Below are 11,930 nucleotides of genomic sequence, written 5' to 3' on the forward strand. Positions count from 1 at the left end.
GTCCATTGCTTTAGATTTTTGAATTTTGTGGCATTTAGGCTCTTGTAGTACGACATAATCATTGTTTGGATTTCCTCAGTGTCTGTAGTTATGTCCCTTTCTTCATTTCTGATTTTGCTGATTTGGATAGTTTCTCTCTGCCTTTTAGTTTGTTTGGCTAAGGGTCTGTCTATCTTGTTGATTTTCTCAATGAATCAGCTCTTGGTTTCATTGATCCTTTGAATAGTTTTATTTGTTTCTAATTGATTGATTTCAGCCCTGAGTTTGATTATTTCCAGCCTTTTGCTCCTGTTGGATGTATCTGCTTCTTTTTTTTTCTAGGGCTTTCACTTGGGCCATTAAGTTGCTTGTATGAGATGTTGCAAATTTCTTTTTGAAGGCACTTAGTGCTATGAATTTTCCTCTGAGCTCTGCTTTCATTGTGTCCCATAAATTAGGGTATATTGTACCTTCATTTTCAATGAATTCTAGGCTGTCTTTAATTTCATTCTTTATTTTATCCTTAACCCAGCTGTCTCACTTGAACAACTGAGTAACAAGTTGTTCAAGTTCCATGTGCGTGTAGGCTGTTTGTTATTTCCATTGTTGTTGAGGTCCAGCTTTAGTCCATGGTGGTCAGATAGGATACAGGGGATTATTTCAATCTTCTTGTATCTGTTGAGGCTTGCTTTGTGACCCACTATATGGTGTATTTTGGAGAAGGTTCTATGAGGTGCTGAAAAGAAGATAGTCTCTTTTGAGTTTTGGTTAAAAGTTCTGGAGACATCTATTAGGTCCATTTGAATTAGGACCTTTGTAATTGCCTTTATTTCCCTATTTGGCTTCTGTCTAGATGATCTATCCCTTGGTGATAGTGGTGTGTTCAAGTCTTCCACTATTAAGGTGTTGGGATTGATGTGTGATTTAAGCTTTAATAATGTTTTATTTAAGAATGGAGGTACTCTTGTAGTTGGAGCATAGATGTTTGGAATTGTGATGTCCTCTTGGTGGATTTTTCTTTTGATGAGAATGTAGTGTCCCTCTTCATCTTTTTTAATTTTGGTTGAAAGTTTATTTTATTCTATTTTATTAGATATTAGGATAGCTACTCCAGCTTGTTTTCTGAGTGTATTTCCTTGAAAAACCTTTTTCTAGCCCTTTACTCTGTGATAGTGTTTATCTTTGTTGCCTAGGTGTGTTTCTTGGATGCAGCAGAATGTTGGATCCTGTTTCTGCAACCATTCTGTTAGTCTGTGTAATTTTATTGGACTCCAGTCCATTGATGTTAAAAGATAATAGTGACCAATGAACATTAATTCCTTTTATTGTGGAGTTGGTGGTCTTACTCATTGCTTGTTTTCTTTTAATTTTTTGTTTTGAAGTTATCTCTATCCTATGTTTTCTTAGGTATATTAGTTTTTGTTGGATTTGAGTTTTCCTTCTTGTATCTTTTGTAGGGCTGGTTTGCTGTGTAGATATTACTTAAATTTTGTTTTGTCAGGAAATATTTTGTTTTCTCCATCTATGTTGATTGAAAGCTTTGCAGTGTATAGTAGTCTGGGTTGGCATCTGTGATGTCTTAATGTCTGCATGACACCTGCCCAGGCCCTTTTGGCTTTCATAGTTTCTGATGAGAAGTCTGGTGTGATTTTGATAGTCTACCTTTTTATGCTATTTAGCCTTTTTCCCTTGTTGCTTTTAATATCTTTCCTTTGTTCTGTATATTTAGTGTTTTGACTATGATGTGAAGTGAGGAGCTTCTTTTCTTGTCTAGTCTATTTGGTGTTCGGTAGGCCTCTTGTATCTTTATGGATATCTTTTTTTAGGTTGAGAAAATTTTTCTTCTGTGATTTTCTTGAGAATATTTTCTGGACCTTGGAACCTGGAATCCTCTTTTTCATCAATTCCTATTATTCTTAGAGTTCGCCTTTTCATGGCAACCTTGATTTCTTGGATGATTTGTGTTTAGGATTTTTGGATTTTGCTTTTTCTTTGAAAGAAGTATCAATTTCTGCAAGTGTATCTTCAGCACCAGAGATTCTCTCTTCCATCTCTTGTATACTATTGATGATGCTTACCTTTGTGGTGCCTGGTCCTTTCTCTAAGTTCTCCAGCTCCAGGATTTTCTCAGTTTGTGTTTTCTTTCTTGATTCTAATTCTTATTTTAGGTCTTGCACCATTTCCTTTATCTGTTTGAAAGTGGCTTCCTGTCTCTGTATGATGGCCTTTATTTTTTTTTGTTTGTTTGTTTCTTCTCTATATGCCACTAATTATGCCTATTCTTGTGTCTCTATTTGTTTGGCTATATTTGCCTGTGTTTCCTTGAGAGCTTTGTTCATTTCTTCTTTCTTTGCCTCCACTTGGGTGGACAAGTCTTTGAGATATTTGTTTTTTTCTTCTTTAACTGTCTGTATTTGCATGGCTATTTCTCTGAGAGATTTGTTTTTTTTTTTCCACTTTATGTGCCTCTAATAACTGGATAAATATAGCTTTAAAATAATTTTCCTGTGCTTCTGATGAATTGGAGTATCCATAAATTTTGGGGGTTGCTGGTGAAGCCACAATGTCCTGATTTTTGTTGGATATGTTCTTTTATCGACCTCTGGCCATTTGGTTATCCAGAACCTTCACTGTTTGTTCCTGGATTCTGCAGTTCAGACTGGTATTGTCTTTCTCTGGTGTCTGGAGAATTCTTTAGGGAGATGAGAGAAGTCCAGTGGTTTCGTTGTTTAATTTGGTGTTTCAGCTGTACCTGTGGTAGGAAAGTCCTCAGGCACAGAAGGACTAGTGCGGGTAAGTGATTGTGTGTGTGTGTGTGTGTGTGTGTGTGTGTGTGTGTGTATGAAGTGTGCCTTGAGTGACAGGGTCTAGAGAATGTAGAACCCTTGAGTTTGTGGGAGGGGTGCTGCCTTGCAGGCATGGATGGGGTTGCTTGCAGCTGAAGGTGTAGCAGGCAGGTGATGATTGTGGGGATAATTTCCTTATGCAAATTCCCTGAATACCTCAGTGGTCTACAGGCTACAGGTATTTGGCTCTGTCTGAGCTCTAGGTGTTTTTTTGCCTAAACTCCACTGGTAGACCTGTAGAACAGGCACTTCAGTGTCCCAAGTGTCCCTCTGTTTCCCTCAGTGGGTGTGTGGGTGTGAAGGATCTATTATCTGGCTGCTAACTTAGAAGGACCCTGGATTTGGGGCTCTGCAGGTACTTGAAGGCTGAGGAGCTAGGAGCCTAGCCTCTGCTGTCTCAGTCCCCATGCAGTGAGTTCTGTGCTGAGAATCTCTGTGAGCTGACTCTGTGGAGGAGGAGGAGGAGGAGGAGGGAGGACCAAAAGAGGGAAGTGCAAGGGGATCAAAAGATCGTTTCTCTCCATCCCGAAAGAAGACCGTGGGTGACCTGAGTCTAGAGGTCTCAACTCATGTGATGTTCCCTCTTGTTGAGAAAGACTCACTGTCAATTTTCTGGATTTATCTGTCCCTCCACTCACCAATTCCAGAGTTTCATATCCTCTGCCTCTCATATATTGTGAGGGCTGGTTGCTGCCATCTTGGATCTCTGGTTTTATATTTCTATTCACAGTCTCTATGGATTGGTCATTCCTTTCTTTTTGCCCCAAATATTGTTACCTGCATTTCCTTTAGTTTTGTTTTGTCAGATATAACCTTTCTAGGCTGTTTGTATCATGGAAAATCCTTCTTTCTCTTTCAATCATGGAAGATAATTTTGCTGGATATATTATTCTATATTGACAGCTATGGTGTTTTGACTTAGAATCCATTGCTCCAGACTCCTCAGTTTCCATTGAGAAATCTGCTGTTGTCATGGTGAGTTTTTTTCTTTATATATGACTTTTTTTTAACTTTCAATGTACTTTCGTTGTTCTGTACATGTAATGTTTTAACTAGATACATTATGAGAATTTTTCTTTCTTCTCTTGTCTATTTGGTGTTCATTGTGCTTCTTTTATCTGTGTGAATGTGTCTTTTCTTAGTTTGGAGAAGGTTACTTTTATGATTTTGTTGAAGATCTGGACTCTGCCATTGACTTAGGATTCTTCTTTCATCTCTGCTATAATTCTAAGGTTTGGTTTATTATTATTATTATTATTATTATTATTATTATTATTATTATTATTATTTTCAATGTATTCCTTTATCATACCTTACATCTTGACCATAGCCTTTCTTCCCTCTGTTCCTCCCAGTCCTCTGACTACGTTCCCTCTCCCCTGATCCACTCCTCTTCCATTTCCCTTTAGAAAAGAACAGTCCTTCCAGGGATATCAACTTAAAACTGGGTAACAAGTTACAGTAACTTTATATCAGGGTTGGACATGGCAACCCAGTATGAGAAAAGGGGTCTCAAGAGCAGTTGAAAGAGTCAGAGACACTCCCAACTACCACTATCAGGGGTCCCACAAGAACACCAAGCCCTGATGAGCCTTGGTTAGTTGACTCTGGGGGCTGTGTTCTTGTGGTGTCCTTGACCTGACTCCCATAATCCTTCCTCTTTCTCTTCTGGGAGTTCCTGCAGCTGCTTTCATCAGTTGCTAGATGATGCCTTTCTGATGACTATTTGGCTAGACTCTGGTGTGTATAACATTATAGCAGAAAATCATCAGGATTTTATTTATTTATTTATTTATTTGTGAATTTATTTACTTATTTAACCAATTATGTATGGATCTATCCTGGATCTCTGGGATACCAAACCTCTAATTGCTGGTTATACATCCATTGTTAGGTGTGGCTCCTTCAAGTGTCTTAGGCTTCAAGTTGGACCAATCACTGGCCACTCTGACAAGTTCTGTTCAACCATTAACCCAGCACATCTTTCAGGCAGGACAAATTGTAGGTCAAACATTTTGTGGCTTGGTTGCTGTCTTTGTAGTTTTGTTTTTTTTATGGCCCCTCAGATTTGAAGATTTTTTTTGTCATCTCCCATTTCTTGTTTGTTCCTTTCCTATATTTAAAAAAAATGTTAAATTCCTTGCTTATTTTTCTACATCCTCTTACTCTATGTTCAAAACTTGATGTTCTCCCTTTGCTTGATTTATTCTACCAGTAAGGCTTTTCTTTGAGTTTTGTTGAGATATTGAGTTTTTCAAGTTGTTTTCATTTCTACTGGAGTTGTCCTTATTTTTTTTTTTCTATTGAATTCCATTCTCAAGTCCTGGATTATCTTCTTTATTTCCATTAGAATTATGTTTGTGTTTTCTTATGTTATCACTCAGGGGCTTAGCCTCCTTAAGTTCTTTCTCCTTAATATCATTGACATGTTTATCATTTTTTAAACTCCTTGAATTTTTAAAAATCACATTAATACATGTTCTTTTACATTCAGTGTCCCAGAGTTCATCTAGGTAGTTCACATCGACAAATACTTCTTCAAGACCTGTAGGATTTGAAGAGAAGATCCTGGATTCATCTTTAGCTCTGTTGATACTGTACCAATAAGATCTGGGTATATAGATTTATTTTGTTAGTTTTAAGTTTGTTGTGGACATAGTGGGTTTGGAAGAAGCTATATGAAAGTGGGTTGTATATAGATGTTGGAAATGCCTTGGGTAGAATAAAGTGAGGTGGATAGAGGGTAGTAGGTTAGTTTACAGGGTGTGCTTTTGTTCTAAGCCTGAAGTGTGTGTGTGTGTGTGTGTGTGTGTGTGTGTGTGTGTGTGCTCAGAGCAGGAGACCTGGCTGTGGAGATAGGTTAGATATGACATAGGGGTGTCCTGTGGTTTGTAAGATAGGCAGAGAAGATCTAAACTGAAGTCTAGAATGTCTTTGCAACAGCTGTGGGACCAACTGCAAGAACTGGTTGTTTGCAGAAAAGATATGGTTGAGGAGGTGAAGGATACTCACCAGGCTAGATGTGTGAAGAGGAAGAAGGCAGTCCAGGTACCTAGGAGAATGTTGAAGGTGTCTGACAAAGGAACCAGTGGTTGGCTTCACATAAGGTAGGTCTTCGGAGAAAACTAGGCTTCCATGAGGTGCAGGCATATTTGGTCTGATTAGGCTAAGTGATAGGATATATCATGTGGGACACTAGGCCTAGAGGACACCTGCTCTACAATCATGGGTGGCCAGACTGGGCTTGGCACTGGGTTTGGACCAGCGCTTGATGTACAAGCTTGCAGAAAGAAACATGGATGGGGTAGTCTGGGGTATTCAGTAGGCTATACACTGGGCACTGAGAAGTGTGGTAGAACCAGCACAGAAGGGACCTCTGGGTGGATGTGAATATGATGTTATTTGGAGAAGCCTGAAGCTTAGCTGCTTTGTATGCTGGGTGGTCAGATTAAATTGTGGAGCAGGTGCTATTTTGAGGACAGACTTCTGTTTGCCCTTAAAATGTGTTTTCAAACATTAAATAGGGATGTTTAATTTTATTTTCAAAGGAAACAGGATCTGCTGATATTTATTTTATCCAAAACAACTTTGCAAATATCTTCATAATCTCATTTTATAGACAAAGATGACTAACAATTGAGTGTCAGGATCTATCATTTTCTATTATAGATTTTAAGGGAAAATATACAAGCTTAAAATAATCTTTCCACATTAGTGAAGAATAATGATAAACTCTGTCTTCGGTATAGGATTAAAGTCTCCCATCACTGTTGGGCAGTTCTGAAACCTGTGTTAAAATTACCTGCAGAGTGAGAACTACTGATATCACCCATGTGAGAGCTGAGACGACAGGAACCAAGATAGGAACCTCAAACCATTCACTCAGGTTTCCAATTTCACCCTGGCTCTTCTAGGGGCAGATTCTAGTAGACAGAAATTCCTACAAGGAGATGCAACTTGGAGGCTCCCTCTCAGTAAGGGACAAAGCAGAATGAAAAGAGGAAGGGACTTTAAGGCTGAGAGAAACCACATATAAAGAAATAAATACAGAGGCCAATGGGTTAGACCTAAACTTATGAAAGACACATAAAGTCCATTAAAATTAAGCAACACACTGCATACAGCGAAGAAAAGTATGAATGTGGCGGGAATTCCTTTTATTTGGTAGTAAATGCTTTTGATACTCAAACAAGGGAGGTCTCTAGAAATTCTGGCCTGGGATTTCAGAGAAACACAGTAATATTTCTATGTTCTGAAGTTATCTAAGTGCTCTAGTTAGTACTCCAAGTATTATATTGAAGAGATACAGAGAAAATGGATAGCTTTGTCTTGTCCCTGATTTTGGTAGAATTGCTTTGAGTCTCTCTATTTAATTTGATATTGCTACCAGCTTGCTGTAAATTGCTTTTATTATCTTTAGGTATGGGCCTTGTATCCTTGATATCTTCAAGGCTTTCATCATGAAGAGGTGTTGGATTTTGTCGAAGGATTTTTCTGCATCTAATGAGATGATCATGATTTTTTTTTTCTTTCAGTTCATTTATATGGTGGATTACATTGATGGATTTTCCTTATGTTGAACCACCCTGAGATGAAGCCTACTTGATCATGCTGGATAATGCATTTGGTGTGTTCTTGGATTCAGTTTGTGAATATTATATTGAGTATTTTTGCATCAATGTTCATGAAGGAGATTGGTCTGAAATTTTTTCTCTGTTGAGTCTTTGCCTGGTTTAGGTATCATGGTGACTGTGGCTTCATAAAATTAGTCTGGCAATGTTCCTTCTATTTCTATTTTGTGAAATATTTTGAGTTGTACTAGTATTAGCTCTTTTTTGAAAGTATGGTATAATTCTGAGCTAAAACCATCTGTCTGGCCCTGGACTTTTTTTTTTTTTTTGGGTTGGGAGATTTTTGATGAATGCTCTTATTTCCTTAGGGTTGATAGGAATATTTAAACTGTTTACCTGTTCTAGATTTAGCTTTGGTAAGTGAAATCTTTTGAGAAAGTCATACATTACCTTAAACTTAAATAATTTCTTCATGAATTTGAAAGGATATGATAAAATTCTGACATTATCATAGTTATAAACTGTGTCCATAATAGGCCATGAGTATCATTCAGTTCACTTTCAGAATGAGAAAACACATCACTGACATAACTAAGCGTGGCTAAGTAGATTGACTAGCTCTGCCCACTGGGAAGAGAGATCAAGTGGAAGAATGAGGGGATAGTCAACTAGAGATTTAGAGTTTGTCTCATGTATGTAGAATGTAAGAGCCTAGAAGTCCATTTAGCAAGGGTCTAACAAAATTGGTGATAGATCCTCTGGAATTTTCTAGAGGGCCCAAGGCCTGTGATCCAGTGTTAGGTAGGTTGTTTGAGAGCAGTGCTGCATCTCACAGGCTTTAGGTACAGATGCTTAGAGAACAGCTCAGTCTGTATAATGAATAATTTTATACTGAAACAATAATTTTATAAAATTATTTTGTATAAAATGAATAATTTTATACAAAAGCCACTGAGGTGAGAGTTGTGATAAAACATCATTGAAAAGAACTTCATTCAAATAGTTGCCCCATTTTTTCCACTCCATATTAGGTTCCTCTGTGTGCAGAGGGCTGGTTAAACCAAATGGATTTTGGAATCCCTTTCTGCAAATGACAAAGCAGAGTGAAAAGGGAAACATGTTTTGAAACTGAGGTGCCCAGTAGAAATTCATAGAATGGAGGATCATGCATTGCTTTCTTTTTTTATTTTTAATTTTTTAAATTTATTTATTTTTATTAATTACACTTTATTCACTTTGTATCCCCCCATAAGCCCCACCCTCCTCCCCTCTTGATCCCACCCTCCCTCTCCCTTCTTCATACATGCCCCTCCCCAAGTCCACTGATAAGGGAGATCCTCCTCTCCTCCCTTCTGATCTTAGTCTATTAGATCACATCGGGAGTGGCTGCATTGTCATCTTCTGTGGCCTGGTAATGCTGCTCCCCCCTCAGAAAGAGGTGATCAAAGAGCAGGCCAATCAGTTCATGTCATAAGCAGTCTCTGTTCCCATTACTATGGAACCCACTTGGACACTGAACTGCCATGGGCTACATCTGTGCAGAGGTTCTAGGTTATCTCCATGCATGGTACTTGGTTGGAGTATGAGTCTCTGGGAAGACCCCTGTGTTCAAATTTTCTGGTTCTGTTGCTCTCCTTGTGGGGTTCCTGTCCTCTCCAGATCTTACTATTTCCCACTTCTTACATAAGATTCCATACACTCTGCCCAACAGTTGGCCATAAGTCTCAGTGTCTGCTTTGATAGTCTACAGGACAGAGCCTTTCAGAGGCCCTCTGTGGCCGGTTCCTAGGTTGTTTCCTGCTTTCTTCTTCTTTTGATGTCCATCCTCTTTGCCTTTCAGGATAGCTTTCTTTTTTATGGACACCAATTTCATTAAAAATAAAAGAAAATAATAAAGTATGTATATGCTAGGACTTCATATATACATACTCTGGAACCCTTAGGATCCTAAATTAATGTAACCCCATGGGACACGCTGTGGAGGTTTTTGAGATAAACAGTAACATCTCTGCTGCTAGGACATTGCAGATCTTAGAGGGAGAAATTCCAAATGTGCATGAAATTATTTTATGAAACTAGACAATTTTGCTCTCCAGATGCAAGTTGAACATTGAGCAATTTTAATTTTTAGTTAGGTGAAGTTTCAACATTGAACTCTTTCCTTTTAGGTGAAATTGGAACAGCTGGGATCTTCTCTCTTAGCTGAAATTTGGATAATTCACTATTCTTTTTCAGGTGATATATGAAAACTACAACCTTCCTTACATAATTTTGTTCTCATATGAAAGCAAATTGAAAAGTAAGAAAACCCCAAAATGAATCAACAAACAATATTGGATATATGCTTCTCTCCTTTCTTTTAACTGTTCTAACAGGAGGCTGGTCACTCGCCACACTATCTCTTAGGTTGCATAGTGATGACTGATCATATAAGCTGTGCTAAAACATGTTGATGAAAACCAACTTGTCAAGGAAAGAGTTGATTTCAGTTGGGAGCCTGTAGTCCACAATTCAAGGAATCAGGGTAGGAACTCAGGGCAGGGAAATGGACGTAGGATGTGATGAAGAAGCTTTGGAAGAAAGCTCCTTGCTGGCTTATTCTTAACAGCTTACTGAGCCCCTTTTCTTATAGCAACCAGGACCACCTGGTCAAGGGATGCATCACCCAGTGTGGTTTGGCCCTCCACCATCAATTCTGAGCAAGTAAATGTATTACAGTCTTTGCTACAACTCAATCTCATGGAGGCATTTTCTACATTCTCATTCCCTTTCCTTGTGTTTGTCTAGCTGATATCAAGTTGACAAAAACTTGCCAATACAAAAGGACTTATTATACCCAGAATTATATTCCTCCTCAATTTCAATACACTATTCCCAGACTCATTCAGTGTGAGGGTGACATCTACATTTGGTGAATCAGACATGCTCCTATTTAAAACATTGTTATAAAAATCATGGCATCTCTGCAGTTGATATATTTTATGTGACAACTTTGTTGGAGACATTAAATTTCTATTCCAACATGTGCGTATCTTCAAATCAGTAAACATTAAATTACAACCCTGTGATATTGAGTCAAAGATTTACCTTTAAAAATGTATACTCCTTTGAGTACCTCCCCCTGAGGGGAGAGCAGCCTTACCAGGCCACAGAGGATGACAATGCAGCAGTCCTGATAAGACTTGATAGATTAGGGTCAGATGGAAGGGGAAGAAGACCTCCTCTCTCAGTGGACTTGGAGAGGGGCATGGGAGGAGATAAGGAAGGGAGGGTGGGACTGGGAGGGAAAGAGGGAAGAGACTACAGCTAGGATATAAAGTGAATAAACTGTAATATAAAAAATAAAAATTAAAAGAAAAAATGTATACTCCACTTCCATAAATAGCAATCACGTAGGTGGGCTAGGCTCAATGCACCATATGCATGCTTTACAAACAGATGTGCAGTGTCATGGAAAGTGTGAACAGAAGGTTGTTTTTTTTATTTTTTAGTAAAATTTTCCTAGGATCCAATGACCTATTTCATACCTGATTCTACCATATAGCATGTCTTTCATTCTAGATCTTAGAGCCAAGTATAACCATACCAATGTGAAGTTGGAAATAATGAGAATTCAGGTAATTTATTTTGATGCTTACATTTTTCTTTGTCCGTGAGACATTATGTTCTCAATGATATATAGATGTAGGCTGATGATTTGTCAGAGAATAAAATCAAAGTAATGTTGTTAATCAATTTACTGAGTTGTAAGTGAAAAAAAAGAATGAAAAGTTCACCAGAAAAAATTAAAAATAAAACTGCTAAAAAAATATTTTAAGAGATGTTATGATCAGATTGTTGTCTGATAAAAAGTGATTTTCATCTAAACAAGACACCAGTTCAACCTTCTGAATTCACAGTTCATGGAGAGAACACACCTTTTAAAATTGTCCCCTAGGGGCGGAGCCAAGATGGCGACTAGCACACACAGTTTCTGAGCTGTGGAATTGCTAACCATCTGAGTTGGTGCTTGGAAGAACCTCTAACCCAGGAAAACAACAGTGAGGCTTACTAAACAACAGGGAACATCGCAGGAGGCGAAAACTTTGGTCTCCAGTCACCCGGAGACTTGTTTGGGGAAGGTGAGAAACAACCCTTGGATCTCGAGGCACTCCCCTCCCCCAGACTTCCTTCCTCCTCGGCACCGCAGAATCATCTTTCTCTGGAGCTGAAGACACACTTGCAGAAATTGATACTTCTCTCAAAGAAAAAGTAAAATCAGAAAAGTTCCAATCACAAAATATTCAAGAAATCAAGGACGCTATGAAAAGACAAAATCTAAGAATAATTGGAATTGATGAAAAAGAAGACTCCAGGCTCCAAGGTCCAGAAAATATTTTCAAGAAAATCATAGAAGAAAAATTTCCCAACTTAAAGAAAGAGATGTTTATAAAAATACAAGAAGCCCACAGAACTCCAAATAGACTAGACCAGAAAAGAAACACATTACGTCACATCATAGTCAAAACACTAAATCTACAGAACAAAGAAAAGA

The 11,930-nt window shown here is 38.2% G+C and overlaps 1 protein-coding gene across 1 annotated transcript in view; it reads right to left on the reverse strand.

Annotated features, from left to right (window-relative positions):
* Positions 1-5,125: 5,125 nt before the first annotated feature.
* LOC129666452 (disintegrin and metalloproteinase domain-containing protein 26A-like) overlaps positions 5,126-11,930 on the reverse strand; it is a 33,092-nt gene continuing 26,287 nt past the window's right edge. The window contains exon 2 of the mRNA XM_055593557.1: positions 5,126-5,420. Within this exon, the coding sequence (XP_055449532.1) occupies positions 5,126-5,420 (295 nt within the window). The remainder of the gene's footprint in view (positions 5,421-11,930) is intronic.

The sequence above is a fragment of the Psammomys obesus genome, unplaced genomic scaffold, assembly GCF_907164565.1.
Source record: "Psammomys obesus unplaced genomic scaffold, mPsaObe1.curated_primary_1811, whole genome shotgun sequence".
NCBI lineage: Eukaryota > Metazoa > Chordata > Mammalia > Rodentia > Muridae > Psammomys > Psammomys obesus.